The sequence below is a fragment of the Phyllostomus discolor genome, chromosome 14 (assembly GCF_004126475.2).
Source record: "Phyllostomus discolor isolate MPI-MPIP mPhyDis1 chromosome 14, mPhyDis1.pri.v3, whole genome shotgun sequence".
Taxonomy (NCBI): Eukaryota; Metazoa; Chordata; class Mammalia; order Chiroptera; family Phyllostomidae; genus Phyllostomus; species Phyllostomus discolor.
Genome location: NC_040916.2, coordinates 36,087,828 through 36,112,596, shown reverse-complemented (window position 1 = coordinate 36,112,596; position 24,769 = coordinate 36,087,828). Strand labels below are relative to the sequence as shown.

At 60.3% G+C, this 24,769-nt stretch overlaps 2 protein-coding genes and 1 long non-coding RNA gene across 3 annotated transcripts; 1 reads left to right on the top strand and 2 right to left on the bottom strand.

The window, feature by feature from the left end:
• Positions 1 to 1,010: 1,010 nt before the first annotated feature.
• Positions 1,011 to 6,039, bottom strand: LOC114488950 (glutathione S-transferase Mu 1-like). Its single transcript, XM_036015984.1, has 9 exons — positions 5,940 to 6,039; positions 5,609 to 5,684; positions 5,178 to 5,242; positions 4,816 to 4,897; positions 4,618 to 4,718; positions 3,760 to 3,855; positions 3,571 to 3,681; positions 1,861 to 1,955; positions 1,011 to 1,611 (listed from the first exon to the last, which is right to left on the bottom strand). Exons 1-8 carry the CDS (start codon positions 5,973 to 5,975, stop codon positions 1,866 to 1,868), a joined length of 657 nt encoding a protein of 218 aa, XP_035871877.1. The 5' UTR covers positions 5,976 to 6,039; the 3' UTR covers positions 1,011 to 1,611; positions 1,861 to 1,865.
• GSTM4 (glutathione S-transferase mu 4) lies at positions 1,011 to 24,102 on the bottom strand. Its single transcript, XM_036015985.1, is given in 14 exon segments — positions 1,011 to 1,611; positions 10,465 to 10,559; positions 12,136 to 12,156; positions 21,263 to 21,310; positions 21,312 to 21,353; positions 21,436 to 21,467; positions 21,470 to 21,530; positions 22,327 to 22,359; positions 22,361 to 22,428; positions 22,529 to 22,587; positions 22,589 to 22,608; positions 23,125 to 23,189; positions 23,558 to 23,633; positions 23,894 to 24,102. Coding segments are annotated over 13 exon segments (651 nt in total). The 5' UTR covers positions 23,930 to 24,102; the 3' UTR covers positions 1,011 to 1,611; positions 10,465 to 10,469.
• On the top strand, positions 11,933 to 21,330 carry LOC118498264. Its single transcript, XR_004900789.1, has 2 exons — positions 11,933 to 12,162; positions 21,269 to 21,330. It is a non-coding gene; the product is annotated as an uncharacterized LOC118498264 (long non-coding RNA).
• Positions 24,103 to 24,769: the final 667 nt, after the last annotated feature.

Sequence of the window (24,769 nt, the reverse complement as noted above, 5' to 3'; positions counted from 1 at the left end):
TGTGGGCAGCTTTCCCACGGCCAGGGTGGGCGAGCGGATGACAGAGGCCGCAGGACCCGAAACGCCAGAAGTACGCAGCGTCCGGGCCTTGCAGAACACACGGGCCAACCCCGGCCCGGACCGTGTCTGCGCGACTCCGATTTCACGTTTTTGTTCTCTCTGTTTATCGTTAATCCCAGCACCACTCCTCGTTTCCACGGTTTCCTTTTCATCCTTATCCTTCCTGTCTTAAGTTAATATTTAGTAAGCTTTGGCTCAACAAACTTTCACCTTACCAGTTTCATAAACTTTGATTAGCCTTGCTGAACTTTTATCAGTTTTCTTTTGATATGAATCATTATTTCTCAGAGACTTTGATCGTGACTCCCCACGGCTCCCTTTTTGTGTTAACAACTGCCAAGGAGTACGTACAGCTGCAGGTGCAGACCACCTGGGCAACTGCCCCACGAGGCCCCTCTCCGCACCCCCCCTCGGACAGCGGGGTCTCCAGGCTGCGCCCTACCAGGGCCCCGCACCCGGCCTGGCCCGGCTGCTGTCTGAGGCACACGCCGATCGGGCGGCTCTCACGCATCCTGCACATGCCTCTGCAGGTGCCCTAGCACCCACGGCGCACACGCCTCCTGACCACCAGCTGGGCTGGCCGCTGGCCCCGCATGCCAGGCCTGCCTGGGTCGGGTCAAGGTATTCAAAGAGCAGCTGAAGCCCGTGAAATGCTGCGGGGAGAAAGAGCTAACGGCTCCTGATCCCAGACCTGTGCATCCAAAATCGTCTGAGCTTTGCTTCGTGTCCCCACAGGCTGGGAGGAAGTATGTCCACAGCCCGAGTCCCCAGAGTGGCTGTAGTGTGTGCCAGGGTCCTACTCAGAGGAGACTCAGACTTCAGACCGAGATTGAATATGCGCTCAGGCAGCGTGATGGAAATCAGGCATAAAAACTCCAACAGGACATGGATTGCTCCTCAGTGAATCCCGGATGAGTCGGAGGGGAAGCAAGTAAAAGCGACAAGTGTAGCACAGCGGGTTGTGTTTTATTGAGATGTGTTGTATGAGCGCAGAGGGGGGTGTCTACCGCGGGGAGCACTTCCGGGAAAGGGTGACAGGACGTGGCCACGGGGACCCCACACCAGCAGCGGACGGCCCACCGTGCGCCCCCCGCCCCGCAAACCCTCTGACCCGTGACACAAACTCCCACCAGCTCACAGGGGGCTTGCCACCAAGGCTGAAATGACGGAGGGACAGAGGCGCAGGAGGCCCCGCTTCTGTAGACGCCCCACGCCCAGGCGCGCACGCAGGAACACAGAAACGAACGAGAAACCTCCCACTCCCACCTGTCCCTCTCCCTGCCCCCCCTCCCCCACATAGATGTCCCCACCACACGACCATCGCAGACAACGGGGGAAAGTGGAGAGCCTACCAAACTCCACCACGGTCAGCCCCGGGTCCAGTGGAGACGGAATAACAAGACACCCAGGTGGGATTGGCTATACTGGGGACCAGGCAGGGCTGGGAGGGACCACGCTGGGGGGCAGGGCCTACACCCTGGCAATATGGGACTTCAGGGCGGTGCTGGGGTCTCCGGCTGAGCTCTACAGGCCAGGGGTCCGGCAGGGCTCCTGAAACCAGAGCCAGTGGGAGGAGGTCAGTCTCATTGGGTTTAATGCAGACAGAAAGGGAACTGCAGCGGCAGGGAGGCTGGATGAGAGGGGCGTTAGGATTAGGAGGCCGGTAAGGGGCCACTGCGGCTGGGAGGCGGAAGGGGTGAGGGAAGGAGGTTGCAAGGAGAAAAGGAAGCAGAGCAGCTGGTTCCAAGTTGCAGAAACCTCCACATGTGCCCCTCGCTCCCTCCCGGCTCCTGCACTCACAGGCCCTACTTGTTGCCCCACATGGAAGCCTTGGAGTACACAGGGGTCGGCAGGAAGCGGCTGGACTTCATGTAGGCAGAGATCTTCCTCAGGCCCTGAGGGGGGGAGGAGGCTGGACATCAGAGGCTGCTGCTCCGCCCACCCTGGGCTCCCCCAGCCCCAAGGCAGGCACTGCCAGGCCAGGGTCCTGCCAGGACCTCCACCTGGGGCAGGCACTGGGGCACAGGCCAGCCTTCCTGGGGTCCGCAGCTCTCCCGAGCTGACTCCCAGGTTCCCGTAACTCATGTGACTCCTTAGTGAGGGTCACCACACACCAGGGTCTGCGCCACACCAGGTGCGCTGTACCCACTAGAGATCGTGACGCATGTCCACAACTGCACACACCTCCCTACCAGGGAAGTGCTGCCATCACCTGGTATCAGGAAACCCAGGCGCACAGGCCTGCAGGCAGCGCCTTCCTCAGGCCCCACTGCCAGGCTCTGGGAGGGCTGGAGGCAGCCTGGCTCCCTCTGACTCTGGCTCCTGCTGCGGCACCGCCCTCCTGCCTCCCCACACAGGCGGCCTGGACCCTCCCAGCCTGCACAAACAGTCTCCTTCTGCAGAGGGAGGCTCTGGCCTCCCAGGGGCTGCCCAAGGAGGGCCCGCAGGGGAACAAAGGGGCTCAGACTGTGCCTGTGCAGCTGGCCCAGGAAGCCAGACCTCCCCAGTGACTCAGCAAAACAGGGGTGAGCGCTGATAGGAGGAAGTGGAGCAAGAAATTCCTGCCCACCCCTAATCACATCAATGGAGAATGTCCAGCTGGCTGGCCTGGCACCTGAGCCCACTCTCACTGGCCAGACCTACCTCACCCCCGTGCTGCTGCAGCCAACCAGGCCTGAGACACACAGGAGTGCATGAGCTCCTTTTCCCAAGACAGAGAGTGCCCAGGATATCCCATGGGACTGGAAGGCCCTGGGACAGCCTGTAACCAGGCCTGGCCCAGCAGGCAGCAGCCTGCAGCCCACAGCTGTCCTGAGCCCTCCCAGCTGGTCCCACACCCCAGCTCTTGCCTCATGTCCAAGGCTCATCACCCTGGACCAGAGCCAGAGCTCCCAGAACCAGCTGACCAAGCAGGTCTCTTGATGGGAGGGGGAATCGGCACAGACTGTAAGCCGGGATCCCCATGGGCCTAACACTGCCCGGACCTCCCTCCTCTGTCACAAAGCAGACTCGGCTGATCCTCTGGGAGGTGACTGAGGGTGATGGGTGCCTGAGGGTGATGGGTGACCGAGGGTGAGGGGTGACCGAGGGTGAGAGGTGATGAGCTGGGAGGAAGGACGAGGCTGCGCACCTCCAGTGCCCCAGTGGGACCCCAGGACCGCACAGCAGGGGACTCCTGAACCCCTCCAGCTGCACCGAGACCCACAAGGGGGTTCCGGGCTGTGTCACCTTTGCACACGTTCTGTGCCCGACACCAGGCCTCGCACAGAGAAGAGCAGATCAGTGACACAGCCAATGGGAAAGAAAAGGGAGGCCATCCATCGTCCACCCAGAGGAAGGGGGTGAAGGTCAGTTGAACCCAGTGCTCCCACAATGCCACAGACGGATCCTGGCACACAGCCAGGACTCAGTAAGTGCTACTTTGGCTTCACGTGTGCTCCAGGACCAGGGAAGCTTTGGGAATGGGACAGAAGGCAAGACTCGTAAAAAGTGAGAGACCAGTGGAATCACCTCAAAGTGAACCAGGAAGTCCTTCAGGTTCGCAAACGCGTCCAGGCACTTGGGCTCGAACCTGCGCAGTACATCCAGGATGTCGTATGCCAGGAAGTCCACGTAGGTGAGCTGCAGACAGGACAGGAGGAAGGTGCCATCTCTGAACCTGGGAGTATGTCAGCTGCCCCTCCCAGAGACTCCCCTTACCTTGTCCCCAGCAAACCAGGGCCTCTTCCCCAGAAACTGGGAGAAGAGCTTCATCTTCTCAGGCAGCACCTTCAAAAACTCAGGCTTCAGTTTCTCCTGAGGCACAAAACAGCTGTCACTGCCCACGGACACAGACCCTGGGCCACATGCTGGCCTCCCAGGGCTGTTCCTGCAGCCCCAGCCACCAGGGATGAGCAGCCTTGTGCCCAACCACACCTGGGTCGGTGCCCAGGTTATAATGTAATCCACTGTGTTCACAACACACCTACTGGGTGTGGCTGCCCACCGGGGGGAGGCGGTGGGGAGGCAGAGGACACCACACTGTCCCTGACATCTCCAAACACGCTCCCTCGCTCAGACCCAGGAGCTGTGGGAGCCCAGCAGAGCCCAGGCCTCAGGCAGAATGAAAGACACAAAGACCAAAACGTCCCAGGGAAAAATGAGGAGTCCCAGCTGCCGGGTGACGCGTGGACACTCGAGCACTGTCTGGACAGATGGGGAGAGCCTGAGGGGCTGGGAGGGAGGAGGGGGAGGCACAGAGCCCTGGGGTGCCCCCCGAGCTGCGTCCCACTGGGACCTCTGCTGATGTCTGTGGTGTGAGGGGGGGGCAGGGCTACGGAGCTGAACACACTGCTGGGAACTGAACTTGCACCCTGGGTGTCTGGACTCTACTATTCATGAGAACGAGTCAGAGATTTCATCTGAGGCAGGTGGGGGTCGTGGGTCTCTCTGCTGACAGTATAGGGACCAGTGAGGGGCATGAGAGTCTCCAAGTTCACAGGCAAACAGGGCCAGCACAGAAAGAACACAAGTGCAGCCCCTCTCAAACCCAACCCAGCCCTGCAAGCGGTCACTCACAAAGTCAGGACTGTAGCAGACTCTGATGTTGTACATTCGGATGTCCATGATCTCGTTCTCCAAAATGTCCATGCGAATCTGCTCCTCCTCTGTCTCCCCACCTACAGACACACAACTCGGGCTGTCCCTCGCATCCACCCCAGCCGGCCCAGGGCCATGACCCCCTGGACCCCAGCACTGGGACCCAGCCCCACTCACAGAGGTTGTGCTTGCGAGCGATGTAGCGAAGGATGGCGTTGCTCTGGGTGACCTTGTGAGCCCCGTCAATCAAGTAGGGCAGCTGGAAGGGAACAGGAGCAGGTCAGTGGGCCACGGGCTGACCCCTCCCTGCCTGTGGGGCACAGATGGCCTGGCCAGCCATGTGCAGCCCAGGGCAGGCACTAAGCCGATGTATCAGAGAGGATGAGCGGCCCCAGGGCATCAGAGGCAGCAGTGAGGGGACCAGGGAGCTGAGAGGCTGCACAGAGGCCCCGCATTGCCAAACCCCTGTGGAAGCTGGGAAAGGAGACCTGAGTGGAGACAAGTTCACTCACACCCACGGCCCCATCCCCTGCACCTACATTGGGGAAGTCCAGGCCCAGCTTGAACTTCTCATTCAGCCACTGGCTTCTGTCGAAGTCGGGAGCTGTGGTGGAGAAGAGGGAGTGAAGGAACCGGCCCCCTGAGGACGACCCCTTCCCTGGGCCAGGGCCCTGCAAAGGTGAGTCTGCAATCTGAACACCAACTCTCTCACCCACGTGGGGGAAACAAGGCTAAGCCTCAGGCGCCCACAGGGATAAGGCTTCCATGAAGTGCAGAGGAGCCCAAGGGGAGCCACCAGTCACTGACACAGGGGCCCAGCCGTCCCCTCTCCCGTGCTGGCTGGAAGCCCCAAGTCCACCCTCAGGCAGTGGAGGCGGCAGAGGGGAGCCACAGGTGGCCCAGGCACGGGCGCTTGGTACCCAGTCAGCAGGAGTGGGGCCGAAGTCGAGCTCGACAGGGATGCACTCACCGTCCCCCATCGTGTACTTCCTCTCCTCGTAGCTGGAGTCTGTGTACTCCAGCAGCAGGCGGATGGCGTGAGCCAGCTGCAAGGGACGGCCGTTCCGCGGTCAGGGGCCCAGGGAGGGACTCGGGACCCGCTCTGCTGCGGGAACCCCTCCTCCAACACACAGATCCCCCACCTTGCAGGCGCTCACGAGGTCGCCCACTGATATGGACCGGGACGGCGTGGGCTTGCCCTGGCCAGCCCTGAGCCAGACCCTCAGGGAACCTGCAGGGTCCGCAGCCTCTCCACTGGATCCCGCCGGATCTCACCCCCGCGCCCCACGGGCCCCTCGCTCCCCGCGGACGTCCCAGTAACCCAGAGTCATGGCCATGGTGCTGGTTATCGCGCTGTGAGCGGTCGGGATACTTCCAGGACGGGCTTGGAAACTGCGGTCTGTCCCCGAAGCGCGGAGGGGCACACAGCCTTTATTTCCCGCCCCTAGTCCCCGCCCCTAAGCCCGCCCTCACCCCACCCCGGAGACCCGTGACTACCCGGCGACTCCCGCGCGGGAGCCCGGGCAACAGTCTCTGTCCCAAACCGGCTCCGGGTATTGGGGGACTCAGTCTGGGCGCCAGGACGCCCAAGGTGGGAAGGCCGGGCTCCCCTGGTGGCCGCAGCGCTACTCGGCTCCCAGCGAAGCCCACCTGGTTCAGACCTCCGCTGGCTCAGAGGGAGGGGAAGTGCACGGGGAGACGCAGCCCACAGATCTGAACCTCAAACAACAACGCTCCTCTGGCCTCCCTCCCCCTCTGGGCACCGGCCCCTGGAGGGCAGAGTTCCCAGGCCTCAGGGAGGCTCAGACTGCCCCTTAAAGCCAAAGATGGGCGGGCCCCTCACAGCCAGCGTGTCCCTCAGTGCCTGTCCAGGGAAGTCCCGCCAGCCTGCAAGCTCCTCCAGGACCTGGGAATACCTGATGCCAGGGCTCTCCCCGCCCTCACCAGCAGGGGGATAGCGATCCGGGGCCAGAGCAGAGACAGGGAGCCGCGGGCTCAGGGTTTCCATTCCTGTGCTTTGGAGGAGCCAGCTCCTAAGTCCTGTGTCTAAGAGGGATAAGAATCAAATGCAAAGTAATCAGTTAGGCTTATGGTCAAAGCTGTTGATTAAAACCAGAACCAGCTCCCACAAAGAGACAGGTATGGAGGCGCAGTCCCTAACACCCTGCTAGAGGTCCCCAGCACTGACCAGTAGTGACCAGAACAGGACGGGAGCCTGCTGGTCACACAGGCAGGTGAGGGAAGAGGGAGAGCTGTCCCCTGAGGGACCAGGCTCCTGTGCAGCTGCCGGGACAGCACCTAGAGTGGTGGCCAGCAGGAGCCAAGGACACCTCCCAGGACCACTGCCACTGTGGCCGGCAGACCCTGCTGCTGGCACAGAGGGCGTCCACAGGTGCCACCTGGAGTCAGTGCTACCCTGGGTCGGCTGCAGTGGGCACCAGGTGGAGGATCTGGGTCAACACGATGAGACCTGGGCCGAGAAGGGTGTGGGTGGCCAGGCAGCCTGGTCCTCCAGGGTCCAGGAGTGGTGCCCTTCTGCCTGTCAGACGCAGGCCCCTCCACCCCTGGGCCCTGGGCCAGGCCAGGCCCGTGAGCCTGCCTCTGCCCTGCAGAGCCTCAGACCCCACAGAACACGTCAGTAATGAGACCTGCACGTCAGATCGTATGTACACGGGATCGGTAGTAAAGCACTCACATGCCACTCTGTAGCTTTTGACATAGGATGCTCTTCTGGGTCACCCCCAGAGTAGCACAGAGGACACTCCCACCCGTCTCAAGGTCCCACCAGTGAGCAACCCCACATACACAAGGGCCCCACTCAGCTGACCTCCGTCACCTTGGATTCTCTGGCCTGTTGACTTTCAGGCACATCAGCTGGGAGGCATGTATTTCCCATCTGCATCCCTTTGCCAAGACTGCGTCAGTGAGGGTCGTCCCAGTTGCTGGGTTCACATGGGGCATTTGTTCCAGTAGAGTATTGTGTGTCACAGTCACGTGGGACTCCGTCACAGGGACACTGGAGTCCTAGTGATAAGCCAAGTCAACCTGTCCCTTTTTAAAAAACTTTATTCATTTATTTTAGAGAAGGAGAGGGAAAGGGAACAGAAAGAGAGGGAGAGAATCATCAGTGTGTGGTTGCCTCTCACATGCCCCCTACTGGGGACCTGGCCCACAACCCAGGCATGTGCTGTGACTGGGAATCAAACCAGCAACCCTTTGGTTAGCAGGCCAGCATTCAATCTACTGAGTCACACTAGCAGAAGCTTGTCCCATCTTCCAGTGATAGACATTTGCATTGCTGCCAATCATCGGATACTTCAGATAAAGCTGCGAGGGCACTGTGAGCCCCCCTGGAAGACACAGCACTCATCCCTGTTGAACTTGACCTCGGAGCAGGGTTCCAGGGCAGAGGCTCCATGCTCCTTCCATCCCAGCAGGCACTGCTGGCGTCCACGTGCTTGTGCCCCCGGCAGTGAGTGAATGGCACCTCCAGTGACTTCATGAGTTCAACCACTGTCAAGCCTTGCATTTTTTTAAAGATTATTTTTATTTGTTTTTAGAGAGAGGGGGAGAGAAGGAGAGAGAGAGGGACAGAAACATCAACTGGCCGCCTCTCACCTGCACCTGAACCAGGGACCAGGCTTCGACCCTCGCATGTGTCCGGACTGAGAATCGAACCTTTGCTCATGGGCTGATGCTCAACCACATGAGCGACACCAGTCGGGACCAGTCGTCCATCCTTTTACCTTTAGCCTGTGTGGGTACGCAATAGGGCCCAACTGTGCTGTGACTTCTCTACTGCATGAGGACGTTCAGCACAGTTTCATACGCTTCGTGGCCATCTGGATGTAATCTCTCGGGAATGATCTGTTCAAGGCTGGGACCTTTGTTCACGGGGTGGGGTTTTGGGTAAGAGTCTTTTCTGGATAAGAGGCCTTGGATGCTTTGCAACATTGTCTCCAGCTGAGCCTGCCCGAACACCAGACTCACAAAACCAGGAGCTCCTCCCAGCGGCACCGACGGGGGAGCCCTGCGCTGCAGGAACCCCCTCTCCAGCAGCACAATTTGCAGCATCATGTAAAATCACTTCCCAAACCCACAATGCCGATGGGGGAGGTGACTGTGGTGACAGTGGAGGAAACCTCGGCTTGGATATTTACGGAAGGGGGTGACGTGGAGGACATCCCGTAGCTCGCCACCCAGGACCTGGCGAGCTCAGAATGGCAAGAAGAGCCTAAAAGCTACTTATGTTTATAACAATGTGACTCAAGCTTTTGGTCCGACATCTCCTCAGGCAGCAGTGAGCAGGCACTTCGAGTCTCCCTATGACTCCCAAGGACGCCATGAAGAAGAAAGGTGCGGGAGGGTCGGCCAGGAAAGACAGAGACCCGGTGAACACACCTGGGGCAAGGCCACAGAGCAGCGGTCCACAGGCAGAGTCGGGGACAAGCTCAGTCACCTAGTCCTGTCTGAAAACAACACCTGCTCCCTCTGTAAGGAGCTCCCGCTCCCAGCTGCTACCCCGGAGGCTGTCTCCGAGCCACTGGAGAGCTGTGCTGCCTTGGCCAGGGCAGCCCTGCAGGGGCCCCGCAGTGGAGGGCTTGGGAAGCCGGTTTCCGGGCACAGAGCTCCAGGAACTCACACCAGACACCCCACGGCCGGGGACGCCCCAGGCTGGGGAAGATGCAGGAGCAACACAAACCACCAGCTGTGAATTTTGAAAAATAAAACTTTATTAAATCAGAAAAGAAAAAGCGATTCAGGTGACTCAAGTCGTACTTGCATCACCTTTCCCGCCAGCAGGGCGGGATCCCAGTGGATGAGCGGTTCCATCGGCGGCCTGAAGGTCTGCGTTGTGGAGCTCCACACCCGACCAGACGACCAGTTCACGCACGGGACAGACGGTTTGCAGAGCTGCAAGGACTGAAGGAATGCTCTCAGGGCACCTGTGACCACCAGGGAGTAAGCCCACATACCAGGTCCTAGAGTAGCTGGCAGCAGCCTGCAGAGGGCGCTGTGACCACCTCTGAGAAGAGCACAGACATGGAATCCCGGAATCTCCCAGCTGTGATGAAGCAGACCATGCAGAAGGGAGAACTCTGGTCCCCCCACTGCGGACCCCCAACCCCCTGGGCCCCACTCAGTAAGACACGAAGCCCTGCCCGGTGAGTCCCCGAGAGTGAAGGTGAGTGACTGAGTCAGGCAGGTCCGGAAAGAGGCCTCCCTTGTACAAAGAGCCCCACCAGAGCTCCTGCTCCACAGGTGTCAGAAATAGAAACAAGAGTCTCAATACACCTTCCTCCCACCCCGGATCTGAAAGGAACCCCCCCCCCCCCCCGCATCACCACTGAGACCTTGGATCAGCAGGGCCCAGTGGAGAAATCAGGTGGCCGGGGAGACCAAGGCACAGCACTGGGACTGGGCTTCGCGGGGACCAGGGAGGGCTGGGAGGGACCGTGCTGGAGGCAGGGCCTGCACCCTGGCAATACTGGACTTCAGGGCGCTGCAGGGAGATCAGGGCTGAGCTCCCAGGCCAGGGGTCGGGGGGCTCCTCAAACCAGAGCAACAAGTGAGGGGGGGGTCAGTCTTACTGGCTTCAAAGCAAGAGGATTAATGTGGGAGGCCTGGAACTTCCTGAAAAAGGGGGTGCTGGGGCGGGAAAGCCTGGATGAGAGGGGTGTTAACAGGCAAGTAAGGGGCCACTGAGGCTGCTGGAGAGGGAAGGGGTAAGGGAAGGAGGTTGCAAGGAGAAAAGGAAGCAGAGCAGATGGTTCTAAGTCGCAGAAATCCCCAGGTGTGCCCCTCGCTCCCGTCTCCTGCACTCACAGGCCCTACTTGTTGCCCCACGTGGCAAACTTGGAGTATAGAGGGGTCGGCAGGAAGCGGCTGGACTTCATGTAGGCAGAGATCTTCCTCAGGCCCTGAGGGAGGGGAGGAAGGCGACATCAGAGGCTGCTGCTCCGCCCACCCTGGGCTCCCCCAGCCCCAAGGCAGGCACTGCCAGGCCAGGGTCCTGCCAGGACCCCCCTGGGGCCAGGCACTGGGGCAGAGGACAGCCTTCCTGGGGTCCCCAGCTCTCCCGAGCTGACTCCCAGTTTCCCGTAACTCATGTGACTCCTTAGTGAGGGTCACCACACACCAGGGTCTGCACCACACCAGGTGCGCTATACCCACTAGAGATGTGACGCATGTCCACAACTGCACACACCTCCCTACCAGGGAAGTGCTGCCATCACCTGGTATCACAGGAAACCCAGGCGCACAGGCCTGCAGGCAGCGCCTTCCTCAGGCCCCACTGCCAGGCTCTGGGAGGGCTGGAGGCAGCCTGGCTCCCTGACTCTGGCTCCTGCTGCGGCACCGCCCTCCTGCCTCCCACACAGGCAGCCTGGACCCTCCCAGCCTGCACAAACAGTCTCCTTCTGCAGAGGGAGGCTCTGGCCTCCCAGGAGCTGCCCAAGGAGGGCCCGCGCGGGAACAAAGGGGCTCAGACTGTGCCTGTGCAGCTGGCCCAGGAAGCCAGACCTCCCCAGTGACTCAGCAAAACAGGGGTGAGCGCTGATAGGAGGAAGAAATTCCCCGCCCAACCTAATCACATCAATGAAGGAGAAAGTCCAGCTGGCTGGCCTGGCACCTGAGCCCACACTCACTGGCCAGACCTACCTCACCCCCGTGCTGCTGCAGCCAACCAGGCCTGAGACACACAGGGGTGTGTGAGCTCCTTCTTCCCAAGACAGAGGGTGCCTCACATTCCATGGGACTCCAAGGTCCTGGGACAGCCTGTAACCAGGCCTGGCCCAGCAGGCAGCAGCCTGCAGCCCACAGCTGTCCCTGAGCCCTCCAGCTGATCCCACAACCAGCTCTTGCCTCATGTCCAAGGCTCATCGCCCTGGACCAGAGCCAGAGCTCCCAGAACCAGCTGACCAAGCAGGTCTCTTGATGGGAGGGGAATCGGCACAGACTGTAAGCCGGGATCCCCATGGGCCTAACACTGCCCGGACCTCCCTCCTCTGTGACAAAGCAGACTCGGCTGATCCTCTGGGAGGTGACTGAGGGTGATGGGTGACTGAGGGTGATGGGACACCGAGGGTGATGGGTGACCGAGAGGACCAGGCTGCGCACCTCCAGTGCCCCAGTGGGACCCCAGGACCACAGCAGGGGACTCCTGTACCCCTCCAGCTGCACCGAGACCCACAAGGGGGTTCCGGGCCTGGGTGCCCTTTGCACACGTTCTGTGCCCGACACCAGGCCTCGCACAGAGAAGAGCAGATCAGTGACACGGCCAATGAGAAACAAAAGGGAGGCCATCCATCGTCCACCCAGAGGAAGGGGGTGAAGGTCAGTTGAACCCAGTGCTCCCACAATGCCACAGACGGATCCTGGCACACAGCCAGGACTCAGTGACACTACTTCGGCTTCACGTGGGCTCCAGGACCATGGAAGCTTCGGGAATGGGACAGAAGGCGAAAGGGGTAAAAAGTGAGAGACCAGTGGAATCACCTCAAAGCGAACCAGGAAGTCCTTCAGGTTCGCAAACGCGTCCAGGCACTTGGGCTCGAACCTGCGCAGTACATCCAGCATGTCGTATGCCAGGAAGTCCACGTAGGTGAGCTGCAGACAGGACAGGAGGAATGGGTGCCCATCTCTGAACCTGGGAGTATGTCAGCTGCCCCTCCCAGAGACTCCCCTTACCTTGTCCCCGGCCCAGGACCTCTTCCCCAGAAACTGGGAGAAGAGCTTCACCCTCAGGCAGCACCTCCAGGTACTCAGGCTTCAGTTTCTCCTGAGGCACAAAACAGCTGTCACTGCCCACGGACACAGACCCTGGGCCAGACACTGGCCACCCAGGGCTGTTCCTGCAGCCCCAGCCACCAGGGATGAGTAGCCTTGTGCCCAACCACACCTGGGTCGGTGCCCAGGTTATAATGTAATGCACTGTGTTCACGACACACCTACTGGGTGTGGCTGCCCACGGGGGGGGGGGGCGGTGGGGAAGCAGAGGACACCCCACTGTCCCTGACATCTCCAAACACGCTCCCTCGGCTCAGACCCAGGAGCTAGTGGGAGCCCAGCAGAGCCCAGGCCTCAGGCAGAATGAAAGACGCAAAGAACCAAAACGTCCCAGGGGAAGAATGAGGAGTCCCAGCTGCCGGGTGACGGCGTGGACACTCGAGCACTGTCTGGACAGATGGGGAGAATCCGAGAGGCTGGGAGGGAGGAGGGGGAGGCACAGAGGCCCTGGGGTGCCCCCCAGCTGCGTCCCACTGGGACCTCTGCTGATGTCTGTGGTGTGAGGGAGGGGGCAGGGACGGAGCTGAAACACTGCTGGGAACTGAACTTGCACCCTGGGGTGTCTGGACTCTACTATTCATGAGAACTGAGTCAGAGATTTCATCTGAGGCAGGTGGGGGTCGTGGGGTCCTCTCTGCTGACACTATAGGGACCAGCGTGGAGCATGAGAGTCTCCAAGTTCACAGGCAAACAGGGCCAGCACAGAAAGAACACAAGTGCAGTCCCCTCTCACACCCACCTGCCCAGCCCTGCAAGTGGTCACTCACAAAGTCAGGACTGTAGCAGATCCTGCCTTGGTGCATTCGGATGTCCATGATCTCGTTCTCCAAAATGTCCATGCGAATCTGCTCTCCTCTGTCTCCCCACCTACAGACACACAACTCGGGCTGTCCCTCAGCATCCCACCCCAGCCGGCCCAGGGCCATGACCCCCTGGACCCCAGCACTGGGACCCAGCCCCACTCACAGAGGTTGTGCTTGCGAGCATGTAGCGAAGGATGGCGTTGCTCTGGGTGACCTTGTGAGCCCCGTCAATCAAGTAGGGCAGCTGGAAGGGAGACAGGGCAGGTCAGTGGCCCACAGGATTCCCTGAGCCCCCTCCTTGCCTATGGGGCACAGATGGGCCTGGCCAGCCATGTGCAGCTCAGGGCAGGCACTAAGCGATGAATCAGAGAGGATGAGCCGGACCCCAGGGCATCATCACAGGACAGCAGTGAGGGGACCAGGGAGCTGAGAGGCTGCACAGAGGCCCCGCATTGCCAAACTCCGTGTGGAAGCTGGGAAAGGAGACCTGAGTGGAGACAAGTTCACTCACGCCCACAGCCCCATCCCCTGCACCTACATTGGGGAAGTCCAGGCCCAGCTTGAACTTCTCATTCAGCCACTGGCTTCTGTCGAAGTCGGGAGCTGTGGTGGAGAAGAGGGAGTGAAGGAACCGGCCCCCTGAGGACGACCCCTTCCCTGGGTGCCGGGCCCTGCAAAGGTGAGTCTGCAATCTGAACACCAACTCTCTCACCCACGTGGGGGAAACAAGGCTAAGGTCTCAGGCGCCCACAGGGATAAGGCTTCCATGAAGTGCAGAGGAGCGCAAGGGGAGCCACCAGTCACTGACACAGGGGCCCAGCCGTCCCCTCTCCCTGCTGGCTGGAAGCCCCAAGTCCACCCTCAGGCAGTGGAGGTGGCAGAGGGGAGCCACAGGTGGCCCGGGCACGGGTGCTTGGTACCCAGTCAGCAGGAGCGGGGCCGAAGTCAGAACGGGACAGGGATGCACTCACCGTCCCCCATCGTGTACTTCCTCTCCTCGTAGCTGGAGTCTGTGTACTCCAGCAGCAGGCGGATGGCGTGAGCCAGCTGCAAGGGACGGCCGGACCTCAGTCAAGGTTCCAGGGAGGGACCTCGGGACCCGCTCTGCTGCGGGAACCCCTCCTCCAACACAAGATCCCCCACCTTGCAGACACCCACGAGCCCATCCACTGATATGGACGGGGACAGGGTGGGCTCGCCCTGGACAGCCTTGAGCCAGACCCCTCAGGGAACCTGCAGGGTCCGCAGCCTCCCCACTGGATCCCGCCGGATCTCATCCCCGCGCCCCACGGGCCCCTCGCTCACCCCGCGGATGTCCCAGTAACCCAGAGTCATGGCCATGGTGCTGGTTATCGCGCTGTGAGCGGTCGGGATTCTTCCAGGATGGGCTTGGAAACTGCGGTCTGTCCCCGAAGCGCGGAGGGGCACACAGCCTTTATTTCCCGCCCTAGTCCCCGCCCCTAAGCCCGCCCACACCCCACCCCGGAGACCCGTGACTACCCGGCGACTCCCGCGCGGGAGCCCGGGCAACAGTCTCTGTCCCAAACCCGGCTCCGGGTATTGGGGGACTCAGTCTGGGCGCCAGGACGCCCAAGGTGGGAAGGCCGGGCTCCCCTGGTGCCGCGGAGCTACTCGGCTCCCAGCGAAGCCCCCTGGTTCAGACCTCCGCTGGCTCAGAGGGAGGGGAAGTGCACGGGGAGACGCAGCTGACAAATCTGAACAACAAGGCTCCTCAGGCCTCCCTCCCCCTCTGGGCACCGCCCCTGGAGGGCAGAGTTCCCAGGCCTCAGGGAGGCTCAGACTGCCCCTTAAAGCCAAAGATGGGCGGGCCCCTCACAGCCAGCGCCCTCTCAGCGCCTGTCCAGGGAAGTCCCGCCAGCCTGCAAGCTCCTCCAGGACCTGGGAATGCCTGATGCCAGGGCTCTCCCCGCCCTCACCAGCAGGGGGAGAGCGATCCCGGGGCCAGAGCAGAGACAGGGAGCCGCGGGCTCAGGGTTTCCATTCCTGTGCTTTGGAGGAGCCAGCTCCTAAGTCCTGTGTCTAAGAGGGATAAGAATCAAATGCAAAGTAATCAGTTAGGCTTATGGTGGAAGCTGTTGATTAAAATCAGAACCAGCTCCCACAAGAGACGGTATGGAGGTGCAGTCCCTAACACCCTGCTAGAGGTCCCCAGCACTGACCAGTAGTGACCAGAACAGGACGGGAGCCTGCTGGTCACACAGGCAGGTGAGGGAAGAGGGAGAGCTGTCCCCTGAGGGGCCAGGCTCCTGTGCAGCTGCCGGGACAGCACGTAGGGGGGTGGCCAGCAGGAGCCAAGGACACCTCCCAGGACCACTGCCACTGTGGCCTGCAGACCCTGCTGTCCAGGTCCCCGGGGGCCACCCTGACCCCGGCTCCTGACCCCTGTGTGTGTGGTATGAGACAGTGGCTCAGGTGGCCTGTGAAGTCCTTTTGTGACCTGTGACCTGTGGTACAATACCTACAACTCCTACCTGCCAGCTTCCACACTGAAGGCAAATGCCACATGAAAACTTAGAGAACAGGAACATTTGGGCTGTGATGGTGTTCCCTATTTTAAAGGCTATTAGAAAGCTGTGTGCTTCTGGGAAAACGGATGCTGGGAACTCTGCAAGAGCAGATGTGCTGCTAAGTGCCTGGGCCACGGTAGCTGGCGGGGAGGGGGCTGGAGCACTCAGTCCCCGGGCCAACCACTGGCACACAGGACCGTCCACAGGGGCCACCTGGAGTCAGTCCTCCTCTGGGTCGGCTGCTGGGCACCAGGCGGAGGATCTGGGTCGACATGATGAGACCTGGGCCGAGAAGGGGATGGGTGGCCAGGCAGCCTGGTCCTCCAGGGTCCAGGAGTGGTGCCCTTCTGCCTGTCAGACAGCAGGCCCCTCACACCCCTGGGCCCTGGGCCAGGCCCGGCCCGTGAGCCTGCCTCTGCCCTGCAGAGCCTCAGACCCCACAGAACACGTCAGTAATGAGACCTGCACGTCAGATCGTATGTACACGGGATCGGTAGTAAAGCACTCACATGCCACTCTGTGGCTTTGACATAGGATGCTCTTCTGGGTCACCCCCCGGAGTAGCACAGAGGACACTCCCACCCGTCTCAAGTCCCGCCAACGAGCAACCCCGCACACACAAGGGCCCCACTCAGCTGACCTCCGTCACCTTGGATTGGTCTGGCCTGTTGACTTTCAGGCACATCAGCTGGGAGGCATGTATTTGCCATCTGCATCCCTTTGCCAAGACTGCGTCAGTGAGGGTCGTCCCAGTTGCTGGGTTCACATGGGGCATTTGTTCCAGTAGAGTATTGTGTGTCACGGTCACGTGGGACTCCGTCACAGGGACACTGGAGTCCTAGTGATAAGCCAAGTCAACCTGTCCCTTTTTAAAAAACTTTATTCATTTATTTTTAGAGAAGGAGGGGAAAGGGAACGAAAGAGAGGGAGAGAATCATCAGTGTGTGTTGCCTCTCACATGCCCCTACGGGGGGCCCACAACCCAGGCATGTGCTGTGACTGGGAATCAAACCAGCAACCCTTTGGTTAGCAGGCCAGCATTCAATCCACTGAGTCACACTAGCAGAAGCTTGTCCCATCTTCCAGTGATAGACATTTGCATTACTGCCAATCATCGGCTACTTCAGATGAAGCTGCGAGGGTACTGTGAGCCCCCCTGGAAGACACAGCACTCATCCCTGTTGAACTTGACCTCGGAGCAGGGTTCCAGGGCAGAGGCTCCATGCTCCTTCCATCCCAGCAGGCACTGCTGGTGTCCACGTGCTTGTGCCCCCTGCAGTGAGTGAATGGCACCTCCAGTGACTTCATGAGTTCAACCATGTCAAGCCTTGCATTTTTTTAAAGATTATTTTTATTTGTTTTTAGAGAGAGGGGGAGAGAAGGAGAGAGAGAGGGACAGAAACATCAACTGGCCGCCTCTCACCTGCACCTGAACCAGGGACCAGGCTTCGACCCTCGCATGTGTCCGACTGAGAATCGAACCTTTGCTCATGGGCTGATGCTCAACCACATGAGCGACACCAGTCGGACCAGTCGTCCATCCTTTTACCTTTAGCCTGTGTGGGTACGCAATAGGGCCCAACTGCGCTGTGACTTCTCTACTGCATGAGGACGTTCAGCACAGTTTCATACGCTTCGTGGCCATCTGGATGTAATCTCTCGGGAATGATCTGTTCAAGGCTGGGACCTTTGTTCACGGGGTGGGGTTTTGGGTAAGAGTCTTTTCTGGATAAGAGGCCTTGGATGCTTTGCAACATTGTCTCCAGCTGAGCCTGCCGAACACCAGACTCACAAAACCAGGAGCTCCTCCCAGTGGCACCGACGGGGGAGCCCTGGCTGCAGGAGACCCCCTCTCCAGCAGCACAATTTGCAGCATCATGTACAATCACTTCCCAAACCCGCAATGCCGATGGGGGAGGTGACTGTGGTGACAGTGGAGGAAACCTAGGCTTGGATATTTACGGAAGGGGGTGACATGGAGGACATCCCCTAGCTCGCCACCCAGGACCTGGTGAGCTCAAATGGCAGGAAGAGCCTAAAAGCTACTTATGTTTATACAATGTGACTCAAGCTTTTGGTCCGACATCTCCTCAGGCAGCAGGGAGGGCACAGGCACTCTCGAGTCTCCCTATGACTCCCAAGGACGCCATGAAGAAAAAGGTGCGGGAGGGTCGGCCAGGAAAGACAGAGACAGTGAACACACCTGGGGCAAGGCCACAGAGCAGCGGTCCACAGGCAGAGTCGGGGACAAGCTCAGTCACCTAGTCCTGTCTGAAAACAACACCTGCTCCCTCTGTGAGGAGCTCCCCTCCCGCTGCTACCCCGAGGCTGTCCCGAGCCACTGGAGAGCCGCGCTGCCTTGGCCAGGGCAGCCCTTCGGGAGCCCGCAGTGGAGGGCTTGGGAAGCCGGTTTCCAGGCACAGAGCTCCAGGAACTCACACCAGACACCCCACGGCCGGGGATGCCCCAGTGGCTGGGGAAGATGCAGAGCAACAGGGACCACCAGCTGTACATTTTGAAAAATAAAACTTTATTAAATCAGAAAAGAAAAAGCGATTCAGGTGACTCAAGTCGTACTTGCATCACCTTTCCCGCCAGCAGGGCGGGATCCCAGTGGATGAGCGGTTCCATCGGCGGCCTGAAGGTCTGCGTTGTGGAGCTCCACACCCGACCAGACGACCAGTTCGTGCACGCCCAGACAGACGGTTTGCAGAGCTGCAAGGACTGAAGGAATGCCTCTCAGGGCACCTGTGACCACCAGGGAGTAAGCCCACATACCAGGTCCCTATAGTAGCTGGCAGCAGCCTGCAGAGGGGGCTGTGACCACCTCTGAGAAGAGCACAGACATGGAATCCCGGAGATCTCCCAGCTGTGATGAAGCAGACCATGCAGAAGGGAGAAGAACTCTGGTCCCCCACTGCGGACCCCCAACACCCCTGGGCCCCACTCAGTAAGACACGAAGCCCTGCCCTGTGAGCCCCCAGGAATGAGGGTGAGTGACTGAGACAGGCAGGTCCAGAAAGAGGCCTCCCTTCTACAGAGAGCCCCACGAGAGATCCTGCTCCACGGGTGTCAGAAATAGAAATGAGAGTCTCAATACACCATCCTCCCACCCAGGATCTGAAGGAACCACCCCCGCCAGTATCACACTGAGACACTTGGATCAGCAGGGCCCAGTGGAGAAATCAGGTGGCCGGGAGGGGGCCAGGCACAGCACTGGGAGGTGGGCTTCGTGGGGACCAGGCAGGGCTGGGAGGGACCGGGCTGGGGGCAGGGCCTGCACCCTGGCGATACTGGACTTCAGGGCCTGCAGGGAGATCAGGGCTGAGCTCCCTCAGGCCAGGGGTCCAGGTGGGCTCCCAAATCGAATGCAATCACTGACAGGAACGTCTGTCTTGATTTAGTACCGTAGGAACAATGCTGGGGCGGGGACTTCACTGAGCAAAGGTGAGGGAAAGGCCTGAGATCCCAGGAGAACTTCGACTGGAAAGGGAAAGCGCCCCCCAGGACCCGAGTGTGGGTGGCGGAAAGAACAGAAGAGAACAGCTGTGTCCGTGGTTCAGGGAGGACCCGCCGCTCCCCCAGGGCCCCTGTGCCCCTCGCTCCCGCCTCCTGCACTCACAGGCCCTACTTGTTGCCCCCACATGGCAGGCTTTGTGTACCACAGGGGTCGGCAGGAAGCGGCTGGACTTCATGTAGGCAGAGACTTCTTCAGGCCCTGGGGAGGGGAGGAAGGCCGAACATCAGAGGCTGCTGCTCCCCCCACCCTGGGCTCCCCCAGCCCAAGGCAGGGCACTGCCAGGTCAGGGACCCCCGCCTGGGGTCGGGCACTGGGGCAGAGGACAGCCTTCAGGGGGTCCGCAGCTCTTCCGAGCTGACTCCCAGGTTCCCGTAACTCATGTGATTCCTTAGTGAGGGTCACCACACACCAGGGTCTGCGCCAAACCAGGTGCGCTGTACCCACTAGAGATCATGACGCATGTCCAAACTGCCACACACCTCCCTACCCAGGGAAGTGCTGCCATCACCTGGTATCTCAGGGAAAACCCCAGGCGCACAGGCCTGCAGGCAGCGCCTTCCTCAGGCCCCACTGCCAGGCTCTGGGAGGGCTGGAGGCAGCCTGGCTCTCTCTGACTCTGGCTCCTGCTGCGGCAACGCCCTCCTGCCTCCCACACAGGCGGCCTGGACCCTCCCAGCCTGCACAAACAGTCTCCTTCTGCAGAGGGAGGCTCCAGGCCTCCCAGGAGCTGCCCAAGGAAGGGCCCGCAGGGGCAACAAAGGGGCTCAGACTGTGCCTGTGCCAGCTGGCCCAGGAAGCCAGACCTCCCCAGTGACTCAGCAAAACAGGGGGTGAGTATTGATAGGAGGAAGAAATTCCTGCCCACCCCTAGTCCACATCAATGAAAGGAGAAAGTCCAGCTGGCTGGCCTTGCACCTGAGCCCACGCTCACTGGCCAGACCTACCTCACCCCCGTGCTGCTGCAGCCAACCAGGCCTGAGACACACAGGGGTGTGTGAGCTCCTTCTTCCCAAGACAGAGAGTGCCCAGGATATCCCATGGGACTGGAAGGTCCTGGGACAGCCTGTAACCAGGCCTGGCCCAGCAAGTGGCAGCCTGCAGCCCACAGCTGTCCCTGAGCCCTCCCAGCTGGTCCCACATCCCTGGACCAGAAGCGGAGCTCACAGACCCTGGTTGGGGGCTCCAGGGCTGGGTCGCCTTGCAGCAGCTCTATGCCTGACATCGGGCCTCACAGAGAGAAGGGCAGATTAGTGAATACGCCTGGAAATCCATGTACCACCTGCTCTCAAGACATTAGCTTGGGTATTAGAGAGACCAAAGACAGAGAGACAGGAAGGGCAAGAACGTGCCCACCACTGAAAGCATCAAGATAAAACGCTTCCGCAGGGGAGCCCGCACATGCTCTCAGACCCCATACCCCCTGCCGCCCTGAAATCTCAGCACCGCTCAGCACCATCCCGTTGTGCAAAAGCTGTTTGGAGACACTGAGGTAAATACTGTGTGTGTCTTTGGTACCCCTGTGCCTCAACACCACTAATTTGCTGCATGCAAACACCCGGACCCTCTGCCTCTCCCATGCCCTGAGCTGTGCCCCAGGCTGCAGCAGGGCTGCGCCCTTCTTTCTGGCCCAGGAAAGGGCAGCCACTGACATCTGCCCAGAGGCTGTTAACGCTGACTGCGAGCCCAGCATAGCCCAGGGCTGGGGCTGTGACCTTGAGCAAAGGCCTTAGCCTTTCACCCTCATTTCATTATCTGTAAAAGGGAAGGAGGTCATCCATCGTCCACCCAGAGGAACACGGTGAAAGTCAGTTGAACCCAGTGCTCCCACAATGCCGCGGGCGGATCCTGGCACACAGCCAGTCCTCAGTGAGCGCTACGTAGCTCCACGTGCGCTCCAGGACCAGGTAAGCTTGGGGAATGGACAGAAGACGAAAGGGATAAAAAGTGAGAGACCAGTGGATCAACCTCTATCCGGGTATGAAGTCCTTCAGGTTTGGGAATGCATCCAGGCACTTGGGCTCGAACATGCGGTGGCAGGTCGAGGATGTCGTACGCCAGGAAGTCCACATAGGTGAGCTGCAGACAGGACAGGAGGAACGGGTGCCCATCTCTGAACCTGGGAGTATGTCAGCTCCCCCTCCCAGAGGACTCCCCTTACCTTGTCCCCTGCAAACCAGGACCTCTTCCCAGAAACTGGGAGAAGAGCTTCACCTTCTCAGGCAGCACCTTCAGGTACTCAGGCTTCAGTTTCTCCTGAGGCACAAAACAGCTGTCACTGCCCACGGACACAGACCCTGGGCCAGATGCTGGCCTCCCAGGGCTGTTCCTGCAGCCCCCAGCTGCCAGGGATGAGTAGCCTTGTGCCCAACCACAACTGCGTTGGTGCCCAGGTTATAATGTAATCCACTGTGTCCACCACATACCTACTGGGTGTGGCTGCCCACCGGGGGGAGGCGGTGGGGAAGCAGAGGGAACACCCCACTGTCCCTGACATCTCCACAACACGCTCCCTCAGCTCAGACCCAGGAGCTAGTGGGAGCCCAGCAGAGCCCAGGCCTCAGCAGAATGAAAGACGCAAAGAACCAAACATCCCAGGGGAAGGAATGAGGAGTCCCAGCTGCCGGGTGACGGCGTGGACACTCAAGCACTGTCTGGACAGATGGGGAGAGCTGAGAGACTAGGAGGGAATGGGCGGAGGCACAGAGGCCCTGGGGTGCCCCCCGAGCTGCGTCCCACTGGGACCTCTGCTGATGTCTGTGCTGATGTCTGTGGTGTGAGGGATGGGGCAGGGCTACGGAGCTGAAAAACACTGCTGGGAACTGAACTTGCACCCTGGGGTGTCTGGACTCTACTATTCATGAGAACTGAGTCAGAGATTTCATCTGAGGCACGTGGGGGTTGTGGGGGTCTCCCTGATGACAGTATAGGGACCAGCGTGGAGCATCAGAGTCTCCAAGTTCACAGGCAAACTGGACCAGGGTAGAGGAGACAAAAGTGTGCAGGCTCTGAACAAAGCCTGCACAGCCGAGCTCGGCCAGAGACGACTCACGTAGTCAGGGCTGTAGCAGACGGTGGCCAACTGATTTGGACGTATCCATGGCCTCGTTCTCCAAAATGTCCATGCGAATCTTCTCCTCCTCTGTCTCCCCACCTACAGCCACACAACAGGGGCTCTCCCTCAGCAACCCACCCCAGCCGGCCCTGGGGCTCGGCCACTTGGCCCCTGGCCCCTGGCCCCCACCCCACTCACAAGAGGTTGTGCTTGCGAGCGATGTAGCGAAGGATGGCGTTGCTCTGGTGAGCCTGTGAGCCCCGTCATCAAGTAGGGCAGCTGGAAGGGCAACAGGAGCAGGTCAGTGGGCCACAGGCTGCCCTGGAACTCGTCCCTAAGTTTGGGGCAGGGATGAAGTTGGGCTCCTCGGTGTCTGGCCCGTGGCAGGTGCTAAGCACATACGGGGTCCAGAAGATAAGACCTTCTTGAGTGTGAGTGACAGGGCAAATCATATGGGTGTAATAATTTATAGTTTAATTTGAAAAATTCACACTAAAAATGTCACAGGGTATGCTTGAGTGTGATAGTGTTATAATGCAGAAGTACATGCTTATACTTTGCAATAAAAGATTTTTAAATAAAGAGAAGGGGCGTTATTTGTGCCAGACCCTGTATATCACAAAATGAAAGGATGAGCTGGGCCCCAGGGCATCATCACAGGACAGCAGTGCAGGGACCAGGGAGCTGAGAGGCTGCACAGAGGCCCTGCATTGCCAAACCCTGTGTGGAAGCTGGGAAAGGAGATCTGAGTGGAGACAGTTCACTCGAGCCCACGGCCCCATCCCCTGCACCTACATTGGGGAAGTCCAGGCCCAGCTTGAACTTCTCATTCAGCCACTGGCTTCTGTCGAAGTCGGGAGCTGTGGTGGAGAAGAGGGAGTGAAGGAACCGGCCCCCTGAGGACGACCCCTTCCCTGGGTGCCGGGCCCTGCAAAGGTGAGTCTGCAATCTGAACACCACTCTCTCACCCACGTGGGGGAAACAAGGCTAAGGTCTCAGGCGCCCACAGGGATAAGGCTTCCATAAAGTGCAGAGGAGCGCAAGAGGAGCCACCAGTCACTGACACAGGGGCCCAGCCGTCCCCTCTCCCGTGCTGGCTGGAAGCCCCAAGTCCACCCTCAGGCAGTGGAGGCGGCAGAGGGGAACCACAGGTGGCCTGGGCACGGGCGCTTGGTACCCAGTCAGCAGGAGCGGGGCTGAGGTCAGAACGCGACAGGGATGCACTCACCGTCCCCCATCGTGTACCGCTTCTCCTGGTAGCTGGAGTCTGTGTACTCCAGCAGCAGGCGGATGGCGTGAGCCAGCTGCAAGGGACAGCCGGACCGCGGTCAGGGTTCCAGGGCCGGACCGCTGAACTCGCTCTGCTACGGGAACCCCTCCCCCAACACACAGACACCCCTACCCCGCAGGCGCCCACGCGCTCGCCCCCCGGAGATGGGCCGGAGTAGGGTTGGCTCGGCCAGCCGCGAGCAAGTTCCTTCAGGACGAAACAGCCCGGCAGCTCTGCCTCTCCCCGCCCTCCAGCTTCATCCCTCCCGGTCGCCGGGGCGGACCCCTCGCTCACCCCACGAATGTCCCAGTAACCCAGAGTCATTGCCATGGTCAGCGTTCTTTGGCTTCAGATCACTCCACCCGAGCGGAGCTCTAAGTTCTTCCAGGGCCTGAGTGGGGCGGCCTGGGGCCTAGTGTAGGCCACACCCCCTCGCAGCCCCGCCCCCGCCAGGGACCCAATCAGCTCGCGCTCCCGGGACGCTTCACGCCGGATTCTGTAGCGCGGCGTTTGGCCCCCTGATCTCCCGGCGTAGCGTGTGCCTGCCTCCGAGCCGCGGGGCTTGGGGTACGAAGGCTGGGCGCCAGCACGCAGAAGGCCTCCGGGTCGGGCTCGCCTGGGTGCCCCGGGCAGCTCCGCGACTCCTGCCCGCATTCAGACCTCCACTGGCTCAGAGGGAGGGGACAGGGCACGTGGGAGACACAGCTGACAAATCTGAACTGCAAACAACGAGGCTCCTCTGGCTTCCCTCCCATTCCAGGCACCGCTCCGCTCCCCCCCACCCCCTGCCCGGGCGTCAGAGTTCCCGAGGCCTCAGAGAGGATCAGACTGCCCCTTAAAGCCAAAGATGGGCGGGCCCCTCACAGCCAGCGTGCCCCTCAGCGCCTGTCCAGGGAAGTCCCGCCAGCCTGCAAGCTCCTCCAGGACCTGGGAATGCCTGATGCCAGGGCTCTCCCCGCCCTCACCAGCAGGGGGAGAGCGACTCCTGAGGCCAGAGCAGAGACAGGGAGCTGCGGGCTCAGGGTTTCCATTCCTGTGCTTTGGAGGACCCAGCTCCTAAGTCCTGTGTCTGAGAGTGATAAGAATCAAATGCAAAGTAATCAGTTAGGCTCATGGTCAAAGCTGTTGATTAAAATTCAGAACCAGCTCCCACAAAGAGACAGGTATGGA